The 25,726-nt window shown below is 40.0% G+C and overlaps 1 protein-coding gene across 2 annotated transcripts in view; it reads left to right on the top strand.

The window, feature by feature from the left end:
- ZC4H2 (zinc finger C4H2-type containing) overlaps nucleotides 1-25,726 on the top strand; it is a 73,413-nt gene that overhangs the window by 34,797 nt on the left and 12,890 nt on the right. The window contains exons 2-4 of one of the 2 annotated variants that reach the window (XM_068962696.1): nucleotides 12,536-12,707; nucleotides 14,543-14,715; nucleotides 15,538-15,700. In XM_068962696.1, the coding sequence (XP_068818797.1) occupies nucleotides 12,536-12,707; nucleotides 14,543-14,715; nucleotides 15,538-15,700 (508 nt within the window). The remainder of the gene's footprint in view (nucleotides 1-12,535; nucleotides 12,708-14,542; nucleotides 14,716-15,537; nucleotides 15,701-25,726) is intronic. The other variant, XM_068962697.1, reaches the window with a different exon arrangement.

Raw genomic sequence — 25,726 nt, forward strand, 5'->3', positions numbered from 1 at the left:
GTTTGGTGTGACTTTGAGCAGCCTGTGCATTAATGCTCAGGTTTATGTTCCTTCATTGCTGGACAATTAGCATGGTATGTCTTGCTCTGGAACTTGTTGGCTCTTGGGTGGAGCTTTGTTTCAGTGTTGGTATGGAGGCTTTTGGATGAGCTCTTGTTAATTAATGTTCCCTGGACTCAAGAGCTTTCTGGTATTCTCAAGTTTTGTATTTAAGCCTCCTGCCTCTGGTTTTCAGTCTTATTCTTACAGTACCCTCAAGATTTCTCCATCCATACCACACCAATGATAAAGCATCTAGGTTAATTGAGAAAAGATTCTCCACAATGAGGGACACCCAGAGAGGTTCGCTGTGTTACATGGAGAAGAGAAGAGGGAGGAGTGAGATAGAGGTGAGAAGAGAGGGCGTCAAAAGGGGAGAGAGCAATCTAGCCAGTAACCAATCCCCTATGTGCTCTCCGCTGCCTGGGGCACCCAGAGAGGTTCACAAAGTTACATAGAGACAAAAAGAGGAAGGAAGGTGTTAGAGATGACCAAGAGGAGAAGATGGGGAGTCAAAAGGAGAGAGACAGATCTACCAGTAATCAGTTCCCTAAGTGTTCCCCACAGCCCAGAATACCGAGATTCACAGTGTTGGGCAGAGAAGAGAAGGTGGAGGGAAGAGATGGAGGTGACCTTCATCTAGCTGCAGAGTTCATCCTAACAGCTTTGAGCCATCTGGGCAGATAAGAACTTGATGTTCCCTCTTCTTACATCATGTATATCAGAGGTCCCTAAGTGCCAGATGCCAAGCCTGCACAGAGCTCACAGATGTGTCTTGTTCAAACCCAATCAGGCACAATAGTAACCGTCTGCACAAGTTGTCTCTCAACAGGTCCTGATAAGGTGCAGACGAAGTGCTGCCAGACCAGAAGAACTCAGGAGGGGCCTGATCTTATGTTGAGTTTTAAGCCAGCTTTTTCACTTTCCTTTTTCACCTTCATCCAGAGATCTTTAGTTCCTCTTCTCTTTCTGCCATAAGGGGGTGTCATCTGCATATCTGAAGTTATTGATATTTCTCCCAGCAATCTCAATTCCAGCTGATGTTTCATCCAACCCAGCATTTCACTTGATGTACTCTGGATATAAGTTAAATAAGTGGGGTGACAATATACAGCCTTGACATACTCCTCTCCTAATCTGGAAGCACTCCGCTGTTCCATATCTGGTTCTAACTGTTGCTCCTTCTCCTGCCTACGGTTTTCTCAGGAGGCAAGTAAGATGTTCTGGTATTCCCATCGCTTGAAGAATTTTCCACAGTTTGTTGTGATTCACACAGTCAAAGGCTTTAGTATAGTCAATGAAGCAAAAGTAGATACTTTTTCTGGAATTCTCTTACTTTCTATGATCCAATGGATGTTGGCAATTTGGTCTTGGTTCCTCTGCCTTTTCTAAATCCAGCTTGAACATCTGGAAGTTCTTGGTTCATGTACTGTTGAAGCCTCGCTTGGAGAATTTTGCACATTACTTTGCTAGCATGTGAAGAGGTACATTAGATAATGACAAAAGTGTCTATCTGCCAGGAAGACCTAGCAGTCCTAAATGGGTATACACAATAGAACTGTAAAATGTGTGAGACAAATCTGTTAGAACCAAACGAGGAGAGAGACAAAGCCACAGTTATAGCTGAAGCCTTTAACATACGTCTCTCACTTGACAGAACTAGACAGAAAATCAGCAAGGGTATAGAGTTCTTACAACATCATCAATGACAGAATCTAATTAACGTTTATAGAACACTCCACTCAACAACAGGATATGCATACTTTTCAAGTGTTCATGGAACATATACCAATACAGATAGATGATATTCTGGGATATTAAAAAAAATAACAAATTTAAAGAATGGAAATATAGAGTGTTTTCTCTGACATTAATAAATTCAAAATAGAAATCAGAAAAAAAGTACCAAGGAAATCTATAAATATTTGAATTATATAAAAAACACTTCTAAAATAATGCATGTTGTAAAGATGAAGTCTCAAGGGAACTAAAAATACATGGAACTGAGTGAAAATGAAAATGAAACATATCAAAATGTGTGGGATCCCACAAAAGCAGTGGTGAGAGGGAAATTTGAGCTCCAAATACTTACATTGCTGCTTGCTGCTTAAGTCGCTTCAGTTGTGTCCGACTCTGTGAGACCCCATAGATGGCACCCCTCCAGGCTCCCCCATACCTGGGATTCTCCAGGTAAGAACACTGGAGTGGGTTGCCATTTCCTTCTCCAATGCATGAAAGTGAAAAGCGAAAGTGAATGTGAAGTTGCTCAGTCGTGTCTGACTCTTCGTGACCCCATGGACTGCAGCCCACCAGGCTCCTCCATCCATGGGATTTTCCAGGCAAGAATACTGGAGTGGGGTCCCATCACCTTCTCCGAATTAGAACAGAGGAAATACTTCTAATTAACAATCTTAACTCCTGCCTCAAGTAACTAGAAAAGAAGAGCAAAACAAACGTATGGCAGGTAGAATATAGGAAATAATACAAATAAGAGCAGATATCAATGATTCAAAACAGGAAGAAAACAATAGGGAAATCAATTAAACAGAAAGCTGATCATTTGAAAAATATGTAAAATTGAAAAACCCCTAGCAAAACTAACAAACAGAAAAGAGAGAAGGCACAAATTATGAACATCAGGAATGAAACAGAAGCTATCACTATTAAACCCACAGACTTCAAAAGAATAGCAAGGGAATACTCTGAACAACTCTAGTTGTGTAAATTAGACAAGTTACATGAAATGGACAAATTCTCAAAAAAACACTACCACAACTCATCCAATATAGAATAGATAACTTGAATAACCCTGAAACTATTAAGAAAATTAAAATTTTTAAAATTTAATTTTAAAACTCTCCAAACGAGAACTTACATGCCCATTTGCTTTCACTGGAGAATTCTACCAAATGGTTAAACAGAATTAACCTCAACTCTTAACAGTCTCTCCAGAAAGCACAATTGGAGAGAACAATTTTCTATTTATTTTATGTCTTAATTTTGTGTCTTTTACGTCTTAATTTTATGTCTTAATGTCCTGATACCAATTTCAGGTAAAGAGAGTACAAAGAAATTACAAACTGGTAAAGAGAGTACAAAGAAATTACAAACTAAAACCTTTCATGGTTATAGATGTAAAAATCATCATCAAAGTATTAACAAACAGAATTCAACTATATATAAAAAGAATTGACCACATGACCAAAAGAGATTTATTCTAGAGATGCAAGGCTAGTTTGTTATTCAAAAATCAATCAATGTTACATATCACATTAAAAGGCTAAGGAAGAAAAATATCATGATTATGTCCAGAAATACAGGTAAAACACTTGACAAAATTCAGCACATATTTATGATAAAATCTCTTTAAAAAATATGAGCAGAGGTGGGAGTACTTTCTCAACTTGATAAAATACATCTGTGAATAGCCTTTGGCTAGCTAATATTACACTTCTGAAAAAATGAATGCTGTCCCACTTAGATCATGAGCAAAGCAAGGATGTCCACTCTCAGCACTGCTAGTCAATATAGCTCTAGAGGTTAGACAAGAAAGTAAATAAAAGACATATAAGATGAAAAGAGAAGTAAAACTGTTCTTGTTTTCAGATAGCATGATTTGTCATGTAGGAAATCCTGATAAGTCAAAAACAAAACAAACAAACTCCTATGTCAAATAAGTAAGTCAACAAGATTTCAGAATTAAGATCAGCGTTATAAATAACAATGTGCATGTGGAAACTATGTTTACAAAGTATGAAACAACTTACAAGTATTCAGAAGCATGAAATTCCTAAGTGTGACTAAGATTTAACAAAAAAATGTATAGCACTTTTTGCTGAAAACTATAAAATGCTAATAAAAGAAATCAAAGGAGATCTGAATAGAAGGACACTGTATCCAGGGTTTAGAAGATGAGTTAATATAATAAAGACACCAATCCTCCCAAATCAATATACAAATTTAACAAAATTCCCATCAAAATCCTAGAAAGATTTTTGGTAGATATAGACAAAATTATTCTAAAATTTATATGGCAAGGCAAAAGAACTAGAATAGCCAAAAGAATCTTGAGATATAAAAATAAAGTGGTAGAAATCACACTTCCTGATTTCAAAACGTATTACCTAGCTACAGTGATTAAAACTGGGTGATATCAGCAAAGGGACAGACATATAGATAATTGGAACAAAATTGAGAAGCCAGAAATTGACCCATAGAAGTATAGCCAAGTGATTTTTGACAGGTGAAAAAGTAATCCTACAAAGGAAGGACAGTCTTTACAAAAAACGGTGCTGAAGCCATTGCATTTCCATAAGCAGGATAGAGCACTGCTAAGGGGTAACTGTAGTACCATCAAAGGCTGCAATAATACAGCTGTCCCTCCACTAAAGGATGGGCCAGGCTCCCCGCCCCCCCAACCCCGAGAAAATGACTTTAGAAATAGCAGTAAATAACTCTGCTTCCCTCTCATAACAGGGAGTCAGCCCTTCTGCTCCTTACTTGGTGTCTGCAGTCCTTGGCATTTCTTGCCACAGTGGACAATAGAAAAAGGCTCCAAATACCTTGGACTGTGGCTTCCCTGGGCCTCATACCCAAAGGATAAAAAAAGGATAAAGTTGCCATTTTGCTGGTGACAGTCCTCTTCCCCAAGGAGAGAAAATACCATGGTGCTTTGAGGAAGCCTTTGTGCCTTTGATTTTCCAAATCCAGGCAGGACTTTAACTGTGACCCCACCAGGTGAAAACCTTTGGTTTATTCTTATTTAATCTGGTATTGCAGTGTATCCTGCCCAACAATTTGGGGTGGTCTATAAGCAATATTGGACATGTATGGAAGACATGGATAGGGGAGGGAGGATTAGATAAAAGGCACTCACCCAAGCAGGGAAATGTATACTATGTTGATTTATACAAAGTGTCAATGAGAGAGACCTCTCACCCCTGATTTCTCACCCCTGATTTTAGTACTAATTGCTAGTATCTTAACTGAATAGATTACAAATTAGGAAGGCTTGAACCAGCCCTATAAAATGCCATTATTCTTATGCTAATGATTATTATAATCTTAGTGAAGTGAAGTGAAGTCACTCAGTCATGTCAGACTCTTTGCGACCCCATGAACTATAGCCCACCAGGCTCCTCCATCCATGGGATTCTCCAGGCAAGAGTACTGGAGTGGGTTGCCATTTTCTTCTCCAGGGGATCTTCCCAACCAAGGGATCGAACCCAGGTCTCCCGGATTGTAGGCAGACACTTTACCGTCTGAGCCACCAGAGAGTAAGTGGTATTAAACCTTGCTGCTCATGCTAGTACATGTGCACACATGCATACACATACATTATGAATACATTGTACCCACTGTAGGCTCTTTATAACAAAGTTTAAACCACTATAGTAAAGGAGATATCCGTAACAGAAGAGATGGGCAGTGTGGGCAGGGAGAGGTACTATTTGTTGAGTGCCCACCAAGTGCCATATACTCTGCTTGGGGACTTTTCCTGTCTTAGCTCATTTAACCCTTACCATGCAACCTGTGAAACGTAAGTGCTATGATTATTCCTGTTTTACCTATGAGGAGACCAGGGTTAAGAGAAGTGAAATGAGATAATCAGATTATGTCACTCCTGCTGCTTAAAGTTCTATAACAATTGCCCCTTCTCCGGAAGATAAATGTACTGACTCCTTATCTCAGTCCCCAGGCTGTATTCTGGCAACTTCCCTACTTTCATCTCAGACACCTTCTTCCCCTATACACACATCTCTTGCAGTAGATGTTCCAGACACACTGACCTTTTTTCAGTTCCTCTAATGTGTCATATCCTTTTCAGTTCCAGGGCCATTGCTAATAGTATTCTCTCTGCCTGAAATGCTCTACTCAGTGTCTCTCTGCTACCCACCAGCTACCTCCTACATATTCTCCAGGTCTTAGCTTAGATGTCACATTCTCAAGTTCTCAAGGGAGCTTCCCCTGACTGCCCTGTTGACTACGGTGCCCCTCAGGATTTGTTGGAACCCTTTGGTGTGTCCTTCCATTCCAATCTGCATCTCATCCATATTATTCATCACTTTGTTTTACACGTGTTCAGGGTCTATTTTCCTCATTAGAGGAAGCTTCTTCTCCACAGACTGTCCTGTTCTCTGCTCTATCTCTAGCAGCTAGTACAGTGGCTGGCATGTGATAGACATTGCATAAGTATTTGTTGAATGAAAGTATCATTAAGCCCTCTATAATTGGTACAGAATCAGTGCACAATGAATACAATTAAACTATAGATATAGTTGTTATTCATTTTGTCTAAGGGCAAATAGCTAGTCAGAGGCAGAATTAGGAATTATTCTCTATCTGAATCTAAAGCCAATGTTCCTTTCATAATATGGTTCTGCACAAATGGGTTCTAGGCCCAGCACTGCCACAGACTGGCTGTATGAATCAGAGTGAGGCACTGTATCACTCTGAATCTCAGTTATCCCTTTTGTAAACTGAGGTAGGGATAACTGAAATATAGACTGCTCTATATATCATCTCAGTTCAGTTCAGTCGCTCAGTCATGTCCGACGCTTTGCGACCCAATGGACTACAGTACGCCAGGCTTCCCTGTCCATTACCAGCTCCTGGAGTTTGCTCAAACATGTTTCTCGAGTCAGTGATGACATCCAACCATCTCATCTTCTGTGGTCCCCTTTTCCTCCTGCCTTCAATCTTTCCCAGCATCAGGGGCTTTTCCATGAGTCAATTCTTTGTATCAGGTGGCCAAAGATTTGTAGCTTCAGCTTCTGTTCTTCCAATGAACATTTAAGATTGATTTCCTTTAGGATTGACTGGTTTGATCTCCTTGAAGCCCAAGGGACTCTCAAGAGTCTTCTCCAATATTACAATTCAAAAGCATCGATTCTTTGGCATTCAGCTTTTTTTATGGACCAACTCTCACATTCATACGTGACTACTGGAAAAACTATAGCTTTGACTAGACAGACCTTTGTCGACAAAGTAATGTCTCTGCATTTTAATATGCAGTCTAGGTTTGTCATAGCTTTTCTTCCAAGGAGCAAGCACCTTTTAATCTCATGGCTGCAGTCACCATCTGCAGTGATTTTGGAACCTAAGAAAGTAAAGTCTGTCACTGTTTCCATTATTTCCCAATCTATTGCCATGAAGTGTTGGCACCAGATGCCATGATCTTTATGTTTTGAATGTTGAATTTTAAGCCAGCTTTCTCATACTCCTCTTTCACTTTCATCAAGAGGCTCTTTAGTTCCTCTTTGCTTTCTGACAAAAGGGTGAAGTCATCTACATATCTGAGGTTATTGATATTTCTCCCAGCAATCTTGATTCCAGCTTGTGCTTCCTCAGTCTGGCATTTTGCATGATGTACTCTGCATATAACTTAAATAAGCAGAGTGACAATATACAGCCTTGACGTACTCCTTTCCCAATTTGGAAGCAGTCCATTGCTGCATATCTGGCTCTAACTGTTGCTTCTTGACCTGCATACAGGTTTCTCAGGAGGCAAGAAAGGTGGTCTGGTATTTCCATCTCTTAAAGAATATTTCAGTTTGTTGTGATCCACATAGCCAAAGGCTTTAGCGTAGTCAATGCAGCAAAAGTAAATTGTTTTTTTTTTTCCAGAATTCTTTTGCTTTTTCTATGATCCAATAGATATTGGCTATTTGATCTCTGGTTCCTCTGCCATTTATAAATCTGGCTTGTACATCTGGAAATACTCAGTTCACGTACTGTTGAAGCCTTGCTTGGAGAATTTTGAGCATTACTTTGCTAGTACGTGAAATGATTGTAATTGTGCGGTAGTCTGAACATTCTTTGGCATTGCCTTTCTCTGGGATTGGAATGAAAACTGACCTTTTCCAGTCCCGTGGAAACTGCTGAGTTTTCCAAATTTGCTGGCATATTAAGTGTAGCACTTTCTCAGCATCCTCTTTTAGGATTTGAAATAGCTCAGCTGGAATTCCGTCACCTCCACTGCCTTCGTTCATAGTGATGCTTCCTAAGGCCCACTTAACTTCACACTCCAGGAATCTGGCTCTAGGTAAGTGATCACACCATCGTGGTTATCTGGGTCATTAAAATATTTTTTGTATTGTTTTCTGTGTGCTCTTGCCACCTTTTCTTAATTTCTTCTGCTTCTGTTAGGGCCATACCATTTCTGTCCTTTATTATGCCCATCTTTGCATAAAATGTTCCCTTGGTATCTCTAATTTTCTAGAAGAGATCTCTAGTCTTTTCCATTCTGTTGTTTTCCTCTATTTCTTTGCATTGATCACAGAGGAAGGCTTTCTTATCTCTCCTTGCTATTCTTTGGAACTCTGCATTCAGATGGATATATCTTTCTTTTTCTCCTTTGCCTTTTGCTTCTCTTCTCTCTCTCTCTCTCTCTCTCTCTCTTTTTTCTTTTTTTAATTTGTAGGGCCTTCTCAGACAACCTTTTTGAATTTCTCTTTCTTGGGGATGGTTTTGACCACAGCCTTCTGTAAAGTGTTATGAACCTCCATCCATAGTTCTTCAGGCACTCTGTCTATCAAATTTTATCCCTGGAATCTATGTGTCACTTCCACTGTATAATCATAAGGGATTTGATTTAGGTCATTTCTAAATGGTGTAGTCATTTTCCCTACTTCAATTTAATTCTGAATTTTGCAATAAGGAATTCATGATCTGACTCACAGTCAGCACCCAGTCTTGTTTTTGCTGACTGTATAGAGTTTCTCCATCTTTGGATGCAAAGAACGTAATCAATCTGATTTGAGTGTTGACCATCTGGTGATGTCCATTTGTGGAGTTGTCTCTTGTATTGTTGGAAGAGAGAGTTTGCTATGACCAGGGCATTCTCTTGTCCAAACTCTGTTAGCCTCTATCCTGCTTCATTTTGTACTCCATGGCCAAGCTGCCTTTAATTGAATCTCTCCTGCAGAGGCATGGATCAGCAGTGGCCACCATGGGGACAGGGGCTCTGGCTGCAGCAAACCTAGAAGGTGCTGCATGTTGCATAATTCTTCTTGAAGAAGGTTGCCTGTAGCCCTATCATAGATCCACCAAGCAGATGGCCCACAAACTGGAAAACAATTGTATCAAAGAAGTTCTCAAACTGTTGCAAAAGTTGTAGGGCCCACAACAGATTCCCCAACCTGGATTTCTGTCAAAGGGACTGAGACTCTAGGGAGCCCTGAGTAATCTAGAGGAAGAGAATAGAAGTCTAGATGTGAGAGGCTCCAAACAGTGCATTAATTGACCAGTAAAAACCATTATCATCCCTCTGTAAGGTAGTTGAGCAGATATCCCAAGAACGTTCAATATGTTTATTATGCCCTTTAGCCTGGTAATTCCCATCAGGCCATGTGGAGTAGTGGGTGGCATTAGAGAGCCCTGAGTTCAAATGCCAACATCCCATTTACTAGCTCTCTTGTTTTGGGCAACTTACCATCCTGAACCCCCAATTTCCTTTTTTACAATTGGGATAATAATGCCCATCCTTTTAAGCTTTCCTAAGGTAAAAGCAATATAATAACTTGAAAAGAAATTTTTGAATATTGAAAGAAAAAAATTCCCCTATCATCAGCTACCCACCTAACATAATTCTTTCTGTGGTTCTGTGCCATTGAGAGTCACTTTTTGAGGCAGGAGCCACAGGCAGTATTAATAAAGGAGAGAGAATGAAGACAGAAACAGGCTGAGGTCAGAGGCCAGGGTGTGGATTAAGAATAACCATGGGATGGATGAACTGAGGAAGATGAGAAAGCCAGCTAAAGAGGTAGAATAAAGAAGATACCTAATGTGAGTAATAGATAATGGTTAGACAGACCTTGAGGACCAGAAAGTAGAGAGCAAGTTGGAGGACAACAGTGTGCACTAGAGTGGCTTCCTTCCAAAATTTTAAGGCTCTTTCACTTAGGCAGGCTTCAGTGGTCCCAAAGAGCCTTGAAACTGTACTCTTGCCAATTTTTTTGAGTCACATGCATGTGTATTTTGAAAATGCATCTGAGTGTATATACCTTTTTATTTTTTACTGAGTATCTTCAAAATTTTCTGTGTCACAAGTCTTCATAATGATTCCTTTCAGTATCTGCCAAACAGTCCAATTTCACTTGTAGCCCAGAAAACATACCCATGTGTATTAACTTTTTGCTTCCTTAACTTATTTCCTTAGAATAAAGTGGGATTACTGAGCATGATGGTATGCATCTGTGAATTAACAACCAGAAATGGGCTTTATTTTTCTAAGGAAAGAAATGAACTGCAATTTTTCCCATCTCCTGCCTCTTCTGGAACTGATGAGGAGACCCTATAGAATTGTGTGCTCCAATATGAGAGCCATTATTCCCATGTGACTGTTAAAACTTAATTTTAAAATTAAACAAAATTTAAAATTCAATTTATCACTTGCATTAGCCATATTTAGAATGCTCAGTAGCTACATGAAACAGAAGACATTAAGAAGACATGGCAAAAATACACAGGCAAATGATACAGAAAAGATCTTAATGACCCAGATAACTATGATGGTGTGGTCACTTACCTAGAGCCAGACAACTTGGAGTGCGAAGTCCAGTGGGCCTGAGGAAGCATTACTACAGAAAAAGTAAGTGGAAGTTATGGAATTCCAGCTGAGCTATTTCAAATCCTAAAAGAGGATGCTGAGAAAGTGCTGCACTCAATATGCCAGCAAATTTGCAAAACTCAGCAGTGGCCACAGGACTGGAAAAGGTCAGTTTTCATTCCAATCCCAAAGAAAGGCAATCCCAAAGAATGTTCAAACGAATGCACAATTGCACTCATTTCACATGCTAGCAAGGCAATGTTCAAAATCCTTCAAGCCAGGTTTCAACAGTACATCAACAAAGAACTTCCAGATATATAAGCTGAATTTAGAAAAGGCAGAGGAACCAGAGATCAACTTACCAACATCTGATGGGCTATAGAAAAAGCAGGGTAATTCCAGAAAATACCATCTACATTTGCTTCATTGACTGTGCTAAAGTCTTTGACCGTGTAGATCACAAGAAACTGGAAAATCCTTAAAAGGATGGGAATACTAGGCCACCTTACCTGCCTCCCGAGAAACCTGTGTGAGGAGAACAGACAACAGTTAGAACTGGACATGGAACAATGGACTGGTTCCAGATTGGGAAAGGAGTATGTCAAGGCTGTATGTTGTCACCCTGCTTATTTAACTCACAGAGTATGTCATGGGAGATGCCAGAGTGAATGAAGCTCAAGCTGGAGTCAAGATTTCCAGGAGAAATACCAATAACCTCAGATATGCAGATGACACCACCCTAATGGCAGAAAGCAAAGAAGAACTAAAGAGCCTCTTGCTGAAAGTGAAAGAGGAAAATGAAAATGCTGGCTAAAAACCCAACATTCATAAAACTAAGATCATGGCATCTGCCACTTCATAGCATATAGAAGGGAGAGAAGTGGAAGCAGTGGCAGGTTTTATTTACTTGGGCTCCAAAATCACTGTGGATGGTGACTGGAGCCATGAAATTAAATGACACTTGCCTTTTAGAAGGAAAGCTATGACAAACCTAGTCATATTAAAAAGTAGAGACATTACTTTGCCAACAAATATCTATATAGTCAAAGCTATGGTTTTCCAGTAGTCATGTATGGATGAGAGATTTGGAATATAAAGAAAGCTGAGCACTGAAGAATTGATGCTTTTGAACTGTGGTGTTGGAGAAGACTCTTGAGCATTCCTTAAGGAGATTAAACGAGTCAATCCTAAAGGAAATCAACCTTGAATATTCATTGCAAGGACTGATGGTGAAGCTGAAGCTCCAATACTGTGGCCACCTAATGAAATCTTGCTCTTTGGAAAAGACCCTGATGCTGGTAAAGATTAAAGACAGGAGGAGAAGGGGACAAGAGAGGATGAGATGGTTGGATGGCATCACTGATTCAATAGACATGAGTTTGAGCAATCTCCGGGAAATAGTGAAGAAGATGGAAATCTGGCATCCTGCAGTCCATGGGGTCATAAGGTGTCAGACATGGCCGAGGGACTGAACAATAACAAAGCTACATGTGCCTGGTGTCTACTGTATTATAAAGCATAGGCACAGAAGATTTCCTCCATTGTAGAAAATGTATTGGGTAGTGCTTATCTAGAGGCTTTTTTTTTTTCCTGGATATGTGTTATGAGACTTTACTGTTCATTGGGACTGTTTAGCATTTCTGTCTCATGTCCACTAAATGCTAGTGGTACTCTCCCTTGAATCAATCTAACAGCTAAAACCTGACCCACAATTGCAAATGTTCCATCAAGGAACTCAATTACCCACATTTGAGACTCACTGAGCTTTTATGTTAGAAGAACCCCCTACCTTTGTGGGCATATCTTCAGGTTGCTTCTGCCTAAAGAGAAGGAAACTTAGAAAGATGACTGAACAAGATAGCCCTGGCTCAGGGCCTAACTTTGTACTTCATTCCCCCTTTCCTTCCTCATCCTGCTGATCTGTTTCCTCCATTTGGGGGACTGCAGGAACAAGACCCTGCAGATGGAAAAGATCAAAACCCGTTTGAAGGCTGAGTTTGAGGCCCTTGAATCAGAGGAGAGGCACCTGAAGGAATACAAGCAGGAGATGGACCTCCTGCTACAGGAGAAGATGGCCCATGTGGAGGAACTCCGACTCATCCACGCTGATATCAATGTGGTATGTGGCTGGCTGCCTGAAGCCTATTTTTGGGCACTTTGCGGAGGAATAGGCTGTAGTGAGTGCTGTGACCTCTCCTCAAGATGTGTCTGTGGCCAGCTTAGGGGAGTAGACATCAGGCTATGGTGAAATGGAAGAATCTAGGAGTTCTGAGATCCAGCCCTTGTTCTGTCACTGATTGACTATGTATCACTGGACAAATTCCTTCTCTCTGGGCCTCATTTTCCCTCTCTGTGCCATGAGAGGGATTCAGCCACTTCTGAGGTCTTATTCAGCTCTGATGTGCTCTGATTTGGGGAGTTGAGAGCTAGCCTTGGGGAAAAGCAGAGTGGGCAGATGACTCTGGTGGTGGGGTTGGGTGGGGGAACTGAGCAGGCAGATGCCTCTGGGGTCTAACTTAAATTTAGGGCTCCAAAGCTTTCAACTATGCCAAACAAATCATCTTTACCAACCTATCAAGCTGGGGCTCCCTCATTTGAGTCTCTCTTTTGGAGACTCTTAGAATGTGGGGAATGAACTGCCTGCTAAGGTGATAGGTTTCCCACTTTTTAGAGTTATTAAAGCAAAGTCTGGATGATCACCTGTCTGGGCAATGGTATTGGTGATTTCTTCACCAGGAGCGAGATTGGAGGTGCTGATCAGTAAGGCTCTTTCCAACCCTTAGAGCCTATGATAATGAGAAATAGTTTTGTTTTTAAATTACATTTGAAGGAGCTAAGTTTCCATACTTCGGAAACTCATTTATCTGGCAATATTTATTTCCTGATATTGCCAGGCCTAGGATCTTAAAGAAAATATGAATGCAATTTGAATAATAGTTACTTGGGATTTTCTGTGTCATGAGATCACAAGATATGAGAGTCTTAAGATTTGGTAGTTCTGCTACCAGCTAACCAAGGATAGAGAAAAAACAAGATATGAGTCACAAAGGGGCTGAAAATCTGGACCAGTGGATCTCAAACTTGAACATGCCTCATAAGTCATCTAGAGGTCCTATTAAAACACAGATTGTTGGACCCCACCCCAGAATCTCTGTTTGCTTATATCTGGGGATGGTACCTGAGAACTTGCATTCCTAATGAGTTCCCAGCTGATGCTGCTTATCTGGTAACTGCATTTTGGGAAACACTGATCTAGAAGAAGGGCCACTGGCCTAGGAGACAGAAGCCCTGAGGCTTTTTCTAGACTTTGCTCCTAAGAAGCATTTCTCTGAGGAAGTTCCTTCTCTCTGAGTCTCAGTTCTCTGACCTGTAAAATGGTGGTGGTGTGTGTAATGACTATTCCACCTTTAACGTTCTATATCTGAATAATAATTATCATTTTATTGAGCTTTTGGGGGCTTCCCTGGTGTCTCAGTGGTAAAGAATCTGCCTGCCAATGCAGGAGGTGTGGGTATGATCCCAGGGTCAGGAAGATCCTCTGGAGAAGGAAATGGCAACCCACTCTAGTATTTTTGCCTGGACAAAAATCCCATGGACAGAGGAGCCTGGTGGGCTACAGTCCATAGCGTAGCAAAGAGTTGGACACAGCATAGCAACTAAACACCAACAAACAAAACTGAGCCTTTACCCTGTGATAGCCCCTATACTGAGAGCTTATATTAATTCAGTCATTGAATCTTCACCAAAATTATATGAGGTAGGTACTATTATTATCACCATTACATAGATGAAGAAACTGAAGCTTGACAAGAGTCACAAAGAATATGTGGTGGGTTGAGGAGGTGATCATAGATTGGTCTGGCTCTGGAGCCTGTGCTTTTAACCACTCAGCTGTAGAGTCTCACTGAGAATCTTGGAGTTTTTTCTGTGTGCCTACCTCGTTCTGTGTTCCAGATGGAAAACACTATCAAACAGTCTGAGAATGACCTAAACAAGCTGCTAGAGTCTACCCGGCGGCTACATGATGAGTATAAGCCACTGAAGGAACATGTGGATGCCCTGCGCATGACTCTGGGCCTGCAGAGGCTCCCTGACCTATGTGAAGAGGAGGAGAAGCTCTCCTTGGAGTAAGCTGCCTGCCTCCTGTCCCTGCAACACACACACACACGTGCGTGCACATGCACATATGTATATATACACACATAAAGCCTGTCATAGCCCCAGGCCAGTCAGTGGCTGACTTATTGCATTACCTTGGGTAAGTCTCTGTGTTGGGCTGTTAGATGATTAAACTAGAATTACTAGATGGCATTCAAAGTTCTTTGTGCAGTTTTGAGAATATAGGACTATGTCTATGACTTTATGTGTCTGTGTGTCTGTGACTCTTAAGATCTAGAAGTCAAGTCAAGGTCTACAAGAGGTGTCCAGAAACCTTTGAAAATACAGAAGGGTGAGCTTTCCTGGCCTCCAGGGACTAGCTTAGAATTTTATCTTAAGATTCAGAGTTAAGAATTAGGCTTACTTTAAAGAGACATAGAGTTCAGTTTAGTAGAAGGAAGCAAACTTCCTTAAGGTAGAGCAGGTTGCCTGTGGAAGTGATGAGCTTCTTATTCCTACAGGTATGTCAGCAGAGGCCTGAGGACACTTAATAGGAATGCTGCAGAGGAACTTGGGATGGAGGGTAGGCAAATGCCCTTTGAGAACTTAGATAGCCCTGTGATTTCTTGATTTTCCTGAGTCTGTCAGAGCCAGGGAGCAGGAAGATTACCTTTCCCAACAGACAGTGGGCCTAATATGCATGGAGAAGATCCTTGTGCTGGAGAGGGTGCAGGAACTTTTTACAGCGAGCCACAGCCCAACCCTCTTTATTCTGTAGCATGGAGTCCTTAAGAAGGGTAAGATTATCCTTGCTTTCAGAATGATCCAGCTAGTGTTTCTTTTCTCCAAAGTTACTTTGAGAAACAGAAAGCAGAGTGGCAGACAGAGCCTCAGGAGCCCCCGATCCCTGAATCCTTGGCCGCTGCAGCCGCTGCCGCTCAACAACTCCAAGTGGCTAGGAAGCAGGACACTCGACAGACAGCCACCTTCAGGCAGCAGCCCCCACCTATGAAGGTGAGTGAGCTGTGTATTGACTGTGGAGGAAGCAAGGTATCCTCAAGCAGCCTCACAGAAGGTTGGGTCTGGGGCTTTGGTCTTATTTGGGGTCTTCCTAAAACAGCTTTTGTTTGGGACACAGAAGAAAGGGTCGTGTGTGCTAGAGGAGACCCTCTGGTCTTGCCTTCCCAGAAGAGTTAGAATGCAGGAATGTCAGTGGGCTCTGCTAAAGTATAACTTTTTAAAAGCTAGAAACATGACTCAGAAAATATATAGTGAGTGTATATCATTAACAAGGGAACAAGCAGCATTACAAATCTGGTTCCAGAATCACTAGAGGAACAGATAATTATATAGTCAGGAAAGGAAAGGAATGCTGAAATAAGTTTGCAGTGTTAAATCCAGAAATGGTTAGTGTCCTATAGAGCAATAAAACTGTAATCTTTGTGATTACCTTTTCTTTGGAACACACATAATTTGCATCTATACTTGGCAAAAACCATTTGTGCCTTGTTAACGTTAAGTCACAGAATCTGGACCTTGAACAATAGTAAATAGTCAAATAGTATGGTATGTAATGGAACAGTATTTATACTCAATGGAACAGAATAGAGAGCCCAGAAGTAAACCCTCATACCTACGTTCAATGTCTTCAACAAGGAGGAAAGACTACACAATGGAGAAAAGACAGTCTCTTCAGCAAGTGGTGCTGGAAAAGCTGGACAGCTACATGTAAAGGAATGAAATTAGAATACTCCCTCACACCACACACAAAAGTAAACTCAAAATGGCTTAAAGACTTAGATATAAGTCATGATACCATACAACTCCTAGATGAGAAGATAGGCAAAAAATTCTCTCACATAAGTCATACCATTGTTTTCTTAGGTCAGTCTCCCAAGGCAATAGAAGTAAAAGCAAAAATAAACAAATGGGACCTAATCAAACTTATAAGCTTTTGCACCACAAAGGAAACCATAAACAAAAAATGAAAAGCCAAAATGTGAACTAGAAGGAAATATCTGCAAATGATGGGACAAAAGCTTAATACTCAAAATATACAAATAGCTCATACAATCAATAACAAAACAACAAGCAATCCCATCAAAAAACAGAAGACCTCAATAGACATTTCTCCAAAGAAAATATACCAATAGGCACATAGGCCAATGGACACATGAAAAGATGCTCAACATCACTAATTATTAGAGAAATGCAAATAAAAACTACAATGAGGCATCACCACACACTGGCCAGAATGCCATCATTAAAAATTCTACAAGAGTTCTGCTGACCACTGCCAAGGACAGACCGTCTAATCATCTGTTGCAATCCAAGGAGGCCTGTCCACATGGCAGGAAATACCGAGGTTCCACTTATTCAGATATCTCCACTGTGTTCTTGCACACTGGCTTTTGGAACTCAAGTAAAGGCCCTTTCATTTCGGTGAAATTCCTCTTGGTAGATTGGACATAGGCTGGTCTTTGGAGAGAGATCAAGCCCTGAGCTTTGGGAGTGGGAGCACTGACTCCAAGACCCTAAACTACCAGAGAACTAACACGAGGGAGTATCAGATAGTGAGAACTCACACAAAGAAAACCACGTGAATACAAGACCAAGAATCACTCCACCAGCAGTAGCACCCTGTGCAGGATGCCTCATCTAAATAACAAAATAAAAATACAAACCCAATCAGCAGCAAACAGGATTGCCACCTCACTCAGCCTTGTCCATCACAGGAAAAAAATACAAATAAACAAAAATTCAGCACCAATATCACCCTATATGAAGCTTACACAAACCACTGGACCAACCTTAGGAGGACAGAAACAAAAAGGAAGAAAGAATTCAACCTCAAAGCCTGGGAAAAGGAGACCTCAAACACAATAAGTTAAAAAAAATAATAATGAAAAGGCAGAGAAATACTACACAATGAAGGAACAAACTAGAAACACAGAAGTCCAAATAAATGAAGAGGAAATAGGCAAGCTACCTCAAAAATAATTCAGAATAATGGTTGTAAAGATGATCAAAAACCTTGAAGACAGAATGGAGAAAATGCAAGAGTCAATTAATAAAGACCTAGAAGAATTAAAGAATAAACACAGAGAGACAAAAAACACTACTACTGAAATTAAAAATAGAAGGAATCAATAGCAGAATATCTGAAGCAGAAAAATGAATAGATGAGCTCAAAGACAAAATGGTGGAAATAATCTCTGAAAAGCAGAATAAAGTAAAAAGAATGAAAAGATCTGAGGATAGTCTCAGAAATTTCTGGGACAATATCAAATACCAACATTAGAATTATAGGGATCCCAGAAGAAGAAAGGGTATGAGAAAATTTTTGAAGAGATTATAGTTGAAAATTTCCCCAACATAGAAAAGAAAATAGTCAATTTAGTCCAAGAGGCACAAAGAGTCCCATACAGGATAAACCCAAGGAGAAACATGCCAAAACACATATTAATCAAACTGACAAAGACTAAACACACAGAAAGAATATTAAATGCAGCAAGGGAGAAGCAACAAGTAACATACAAGGGAAACCCCATATGCTTAATAGCTGGTCTTTCAAGAGAAACTTTGCAGGCCAGAAGGGAATGGCAGGATATATTTAAAGTATTGAAATGGATAAATATACAACCAAGATTATAGTACCTGGCAAGGATCTCATTCAAAATTGATGGAAAGGCTCCAGGCTGCATCACTGGTGGGCGTGGCTGGGAAGAGCTGATCTTCTCCCTCCCAGGCAGATCTCCCTCATTACAGGCATATTCTTTACCAGTTGAGCCACCAGGGAAGCCCAAGAATACTGGAGTGGTTAGCCTATCCCTTTTCTGGCAGATCTTCCTGACCCAGGAATCAAACCAGGGTCTTCAGCATTGCAGGCGGATTCTTTTCCAGCTGAGCTACCAAGGAAGCTCCAAAGGTTGGATTATATATAGTCTCTATTACTCCATTTTCAAGTTCACTAATCTTCCCTTTGTCATCTCCATTGTGGATCCCATCCAGGGGCAGTCCTAAGATGGCAGAGGAATAGGATGGGGAGATCACTTTCTCCCCCACAAAATCATCAAAAGATCATATGAACCCTGAGCGAATTCCACAAAACCACTTCTGAACGCTGGCAAAGGACAACAGGCACCCAGAAAGGCAGCCCATTCTCTTCTAAAGGAGATGTTTTATCATCAGTGCTGTATGGATGGAGAAGTCTAGAGGCTACTCTAAGAATAAGACTGAAAGCCAGAGGCAGGAGGCTTAAACCCAAAACTTGAGAACACCAGAAAATTCCAGACACCAGGGAATCAACAAGAGCTAATCCAAAAGCCTCATACTTACACTAGAACCAAGCTACACCCAAGAGCCAACAAGTTTCAGAGCAAGACATACCAAGCTAATTCTCCAACAATCCAGGAACATAACTCTCAACATTAAAATACAGGCAGCCAAAAGACACACCAAACCCATAGACACATAAAAACTCACTAGTGGACACTTCACTGCACTCCATAGAGAAGAGATTCACCTCCACCCACCAGAACACCGATGCAGGCTTCCCTAACCAGGAAAACTTGGCAAGCCACTCGTCCAACCCCACTCACAGGAAGTAACCTCCACAATAAAGAGGAACCACAGACTTCCAGCATACAGAAAGGCCACCCCAAACACAGCAATCTAAACAAGATGAAAAGACAGAGAAATATTCAGCAGGTAAAGAAACATGACAAATGCCCAACAAACCAAACAAAAGAGGAGGAGATAGCGAGTCTACCTGAAAAACAATTCAGAATAATGATAATAAAAATGATTCAAAATCTTCCAAACGAAATGGAGGTACAGATAAATAGTCTGAAAACAAGGATTTAGAAGATGCAAGAAATGTTTAGTAAGGACCTAGAAGAAATAAAAGAGTCAATAAATAATGAATAACACAATAACTGTAATCAAAAGCACTCTGGAGGGAAACAACAGTAGAATAACTGAGGCAGAAGATAGGATAAGTGAGGTGGAAGATAGAATGGTGGAAATAAATGAAGCACAGAGGAAAAAAGAATCAAAAGAAATGAAGACAACCTCAGAGATTTCTGGGACAATGTTAAACGTCCCAAAATTTGAATCATAGGAGTCCCAGGAGAAGACAAAAAGAAAGGCCATGAGAAACTGCTTGAGGAGAAAATAGTTCAAAACTTCCCTAAAATGGAGAAGCAAGAAGCCATCCAAGCCCAAGAAACCCAGAGAGTCCCAAACAGGATAAACCCAAAGCAAAACACCCAAAGAAATTTATTAATAAAATTTAAAAAGATGAAACATGAACAGCAACTATTAAAAGCAGTAAGGGAAAAGCAACAAATAACACACCAGGGGATTCCCCTAAGGATAACAGCTGATCTTTCAATAGAAACTCTTCAGGCTAGAAGGGGATGGCAGGACGTACTTAATGTGATCAAAGAGAAAAATCTACAACCCAGATTACTGTACCCAGCAAGGATCTCATTCAAATATGAAGAGAAATCAAAAGCTTTAGAGACAAGCAAAAGCGCAAAAAGCTGAGAGAATTCAGCACCACCAAACCAGCTCTTCAACAAATGCTAAAGGATCTTCTCTAGACAGGAAACACAGAAAAGGTGTATAAACTCGAACCCCAAATGACAAAGTAAATGGCAGTGGGATCATACTTATCAATAATTACCTTAAATGTAAATGGGTTGAATGCCCCAACCAAAAGACAAAGATTGGCTGAAAGGATACAAAAACAAGACCCCTATATATGCTGTCTACAAGAGATTGACCTCAAACCTAGGGACACATACAGACTGAAAGTGAAAGGCTGGGAAAAGATGTTTCACACAAATGGAGGCCAAAAGAAAGCAGGAGTAGCAATACTCATATCAGATAAAATATACTTTGAAATAAAGGCCGTGAAAAAAGACAAAGGACACTGCATGATGATCAAAGGATCACTCTAAGAAGAAGATATAAAATTTATAAAATTTATAAATATATATGTACCCAACATAGGAGCACTGCAATATGTAAGGCAAATGCTAACATGGGAAAAGGGAAAATAATGGTAACACAATAGTAGTGGAAGACTTTAATACCCCACTCACATGTACAGATAGATCAACTAAACAGAAAATTAACAAGGAAACACAAACTTTAAATGCTACAATGAACCACTTAGACCTAATTGATATCTATAGGAAATTTCAGCCCCCAAACAATGGATTTCACCTTTTTCTCACGTGCAAATGGAACATTCTCCAGGATAGATCACATCCTGGGCCATAAATCTAGTCTTCATAAATTTTAAAAAAATCTGAAATCATTTCCAGCCTTTCTGATCACAATGTGGTAAGATTAGATGTCAACTACATGAAAAAAAAAACTATTTACAAACATATGGAGGCTAAACAACATGCTTCTGAATAACCAACAAATCACAGAAGAAATCTAAAAAGAAATCAAAATATGCATTGAAATGAATGAAAATGAAAACACGACAATCCAAAACCTATGGGATTCAGTAAAAAGTAGTGCTAAGGGGAAGATTCACAGCAATACAAGCTTACCTCAGGAACAAGATAAAAATCATATTAATAATCTAACTCTACACCTAAATCAACTATAAAAAGAAGAAATGAAGAACCCCAGGGTTACTAGAAGGAAAGAAATAATAAAAACGAGGGCAGAAATAAATGAAAAAGAAAAAAAGAGACCATAGCAAAAAATCAACAAAGGCAAAAGCTTGTTCTTTAAGAAGATAAGTAAAATTGACAAACCATTAGCCAGACTTATCCAGAAAACAAGGAAGAAGAATCAAAGCAACTGTATGCCAATAAAATGGACAACTAAGAAGAAACTGACAAATTCTTAGAAAAGTATAACTTTCCAAAACTGAACCAGGAAGAAATAGAAAATCTTAGACTCATCACAAGCACGGAAATCAAAACTGTAATCAGAAATCTTTTAACAAACAAAAGCCCAGGACCAGACGGCTTCACAGCTGAATTCTACCAAAAATTTAGAGAAGAGCTAACTCTCGACTGGAAAATTCCATGGACTGAGGAGCCTGGTAGGCTACAGTGCATGGGGTTGCAAAGAGTTGGACACGACTAAGCGAATTCACTTTCACTTTCACTTTCTAACACCTATCCTACTCAAAGTCTTCCAGAAAATTACAGAGGAAGGTAAACTTCCAAACTCATTCTATAGGGCCACCATCACCCTAATACCAAAACCTGACAAAGATGCCACAAAAAAAGAAAACTACAGGCCAATATCACTGATGCACATAGATGCAAAAATCCTTAACAGAAGTCTAGCAAACAGTATCCAACAACATATAAAAAAGATCATACATCATGACCAAATGGGTTTCATCCCAGTGATGCAAGGATTCTTCAATATTTGCAAATCAATTAATGTGATACACCACATTAACAAATTGAATGATTAAAAAACATATGATTATCTCAATAGATGCAGAGAAAGTCTTTGGCAAAATTCAATATCCATTTATAATAAAAAGAAAAAACCCTCAAGAAAGCAGGAATAGAAGGAACATACCTTAATATAATAAAAGCCATATATGATAAACCCACAGCAAATATTATCCTCAATGGTGAAAAGTTAAAAGCATTTCTCCTAAAGTCAGAAACAAGACAAGGGTGCCCACTCTCAGCACTACTATTCAACATCGTTTTGGAAGTTTTAGCCACAGGAATCAGAGAAGAAAAAGAAATAAAAGGAATCCAGGTTGGAAAAGAAGAAGTAAAACTCTCACTATTTGCAGATGACATGATCCTCTATATAGAAACCCCTAAAGACTCCACCAGATAATTACTAGAGCCAATTAATGAATATAGTAAAGGTGGAGGATGTAAAATTAACACACATAAATCCCTTGCATCCCTCTATACTAACAATGAGATAACAGAAACAGAAATTAAGGAAACAATTCCATTCATCATTGCAATGGAAAGAATAAAATACCTAGAAATAAATCTACCTAAAGAAACAAAACACCTATATATAGAAAACTGTAAAACACTGCTGAAATAAAGAGGACACAAATAGATGGAGAAATATACTATGTTCATGGATTGAAAGAATCAATATAGTGAAAATGAGTATACTACCCAAAGCAATGTATAGATTCAGTGGAATCTCTGTCAAGCTACCAACGATATTTTTCAGAGAACTAGGACTAACAATTTCACAATTTGTATGGAAATACAAAAACCCTCAAATGCCTAAAGCAATCTTGACAGAGAAGAAAGGAACTGGAGGAATCAACTTGCCTGACTTCAGACTAACCTACAAAGCTGGAGTCAACAAGACAGTATGGTACTGGCACAAAGACAGAAATATCAATCAATGGAACAAAATAGAAAGCCCAGAGATAAATCCACGCATGTATGGATACCTTATCTTCGACAAAGGAGGCAAGAATATACAATGGAGAAACGACAATCTCTTTAACAAGTGGTGCTGGGGAAAGTGGTCAACCATTTGTAAAAGAATGAAACTAGAATACTTTCTAACACCATACATAAAAATAAACTCAAAATGAATTAAAGATCTAAATGTAAGACCAGAAACTATAAAACTCCTAGAGGAAAACATAGGCAAAACACTCTCTGACATAAACCAGAGCAGGATCCTCAATGACCAACCTCCCAGAGTAATGGAAATTAAAGCAAAAATATACAAATGGGACCTAATTAAACTTAAAAAACTTTTGCAAAATGAAGGAAACTATATGCAAGTTGAAAAGACAGCCTTCAGAATGGGAGAAAATAATAGTAAATGAAGCAACTGACAAATTAATCTCAAAAATATACAAGAAACTCCTGAAGCTCAATTCCACAAAATAAATGACCGAATCAAAAATGGACCAAAGAACTTAACAGACATTTCTCCAAAGAAGACATATAGATGACAAAAAAACACATGAAAAGATGCTCAACATCACTCATTATTAGAGAAATGCAAACAAAACCTCAATGAGGTACCATGTCAGGCTGGTCAGAATGGCTGCTATCAAAAAGTCTCCAAAAAATAAATGTTGGAGAGGGTGTGGAGGAAAGGGAACCCTCTTACACTGTTGGTGGGAATGCAAACTAGTATAGCCACTATGGAGAACAGTGTGGAGATTCCTGAACAAACTAGAAGTAGAACTGCCATACTACCTAGCAATCCCACTGCTGGGCATGCAAACTAGGGAAACCAGAATTAAAAGAGGCACATGTTCCCCAATGTTCATAACAACACTGTTTTCAACAGTCAGGACATGGAAGCAACCTAGATATCCATCGGCAGACAAATGGATAAGAAAGCTGTGATACATATACACAATGGAATATTCAGTTCAGTTCAGTCGCTCAGTCATGTCCGATTCTTTGCAACCCCATGAACTGCAGCACACCAGGCCTCCTTGTCCTAAACCAACTCCCAGAGTTCACCCAAACTCATGTCCATCGAGTCGGTGATACCATCCAGCCATCTCATCCTCTGTCATCCCCTTCTCTTGCCCCCAATCCCTCCCAGCATCAGAATCTCTTTCGAATGAGTCTACGCTTCGCATGTGGTGGCCAAAGTATTGGAGTTTCAGTTTTAGCATCAGTCCTTCCAAAGAACACCTAGGTCTGATCTCCTTTAGAATGGACTGGCTGATCTACTTTAGAATGGACTGGTTGGATCTCCTTGCAGTCCAAGGGACTCTCAAGAGTCTTCTCTAACACCACAGTTCAGAAGCATCAATTCTTTGGCGCTCAGCTTTCTTCACAGTCCAACTCTCACATCCATACATGACCACTGGAAAAATCATAGCCTTGACTAGATGGAAGTTTGTTAGCAAAGTAATCTCTCTGCTTTTGAATATGCTATCTAGGTTGGTCATAACTTTCCTTCCAAGGAGTAAGCATCTTTTAATTTCATGGCTGCAATCACCATCTGCAGTGATTTTGGAGCTCCCGGGCTTCCCTGGTGGCTCAGATGGTAAAGCGTCTGCCTGCAGTGCAGGAGACCCGGGTTCAATCCCTAGGTTGGGAAGATCCCCTGGAGAAGGAAATGGCAACCCACTCCAGTACTCTTCCTGGAAAATTCCATGGACTGAGAGCCTGGTAGGCTACAGTGCATGGGGTCGCAAAGAGTCAGACACGACTGAGCGACTTCACTTTCACTTTCAAAATAAAGTCTGACACTGTTTCCACTGTTTCCCCATCTATTTCCCATGAAGTGATGGGACCAGATGCCACGATCTTCATTTTCTGAATGTTGAGCTTTAAGCAAACTTTTTCACTCTCCTCATTTCACTTTCACCAAGAGGCTATTTAATTCTTCTTCACTTTCTGCTATAAGGGTGGCGTCATCTGCATATCTGAGGTGATTGATATTTCTCCTGGCAATCTTGATTCCAGCTGGTGCTTCTTCCAGCCCAGCATTTCTTATGATATATTCTTCACATAAGTTAAAGAATCAGGGTGACAGTATACAGCCTTGACGTACTCCTTTGCCTATTTGGAACCAGTCTGTTGTTCCATGTCCAGTTCTGACTGTTGCTTCCTGACCTGCATACAGGTTTCCCAAGAGGCAGATCAGATGGTCTGGTATTCACATCTCTTTCATAACTCTCCACAATTTATTGTAATCCACAAAATCAAAGGCTTTGGCATAGTCAATAAAGCAGAAATATATGTTTTTCTGGAACTCTCTTCCATTTTTTGATGATCCAGCAAATGTTGGCAATTTGATCTCTGATTCCTCTGCCTTTTCTAAAATCAGCTTGAAGATCTGGAAGTTCATGGTTCACTTATTGCTGAAACCTGGCTTGGAGAATTTTGAGCATTACTTTTCTAGCGTGTGAGATGAGTGCAAACGTGTGGTAGTTGGAGCATTCTTTGGCATTGCCTTTCTTTGGGATTGGAATGAAAACTGACCTTTTCCAGTCCTGTGGCCACTGCTGAGTTTTCCAAATTTGCTGGCATATTGAGTGCAGCACTTTCACAGCATCATCTTCCAGGATTTGAAATAGGT

This window comes from Capricornis sumatraensis, chromosome X (genome assembly GCF_032405125.1).
Source record: "Capricornis sumatraensis isolate serow.1 chromosome X, serow.2, whole genome shotgun sequence".
In the NCBI taxonomy this organism is placed as follows: domain Eukaryota; kingdom Metazoa; phylum Chordata; class Mammalia; order Artiodactyla; family Bovidae; genus Capricornis; species Capricornis sumatraensis.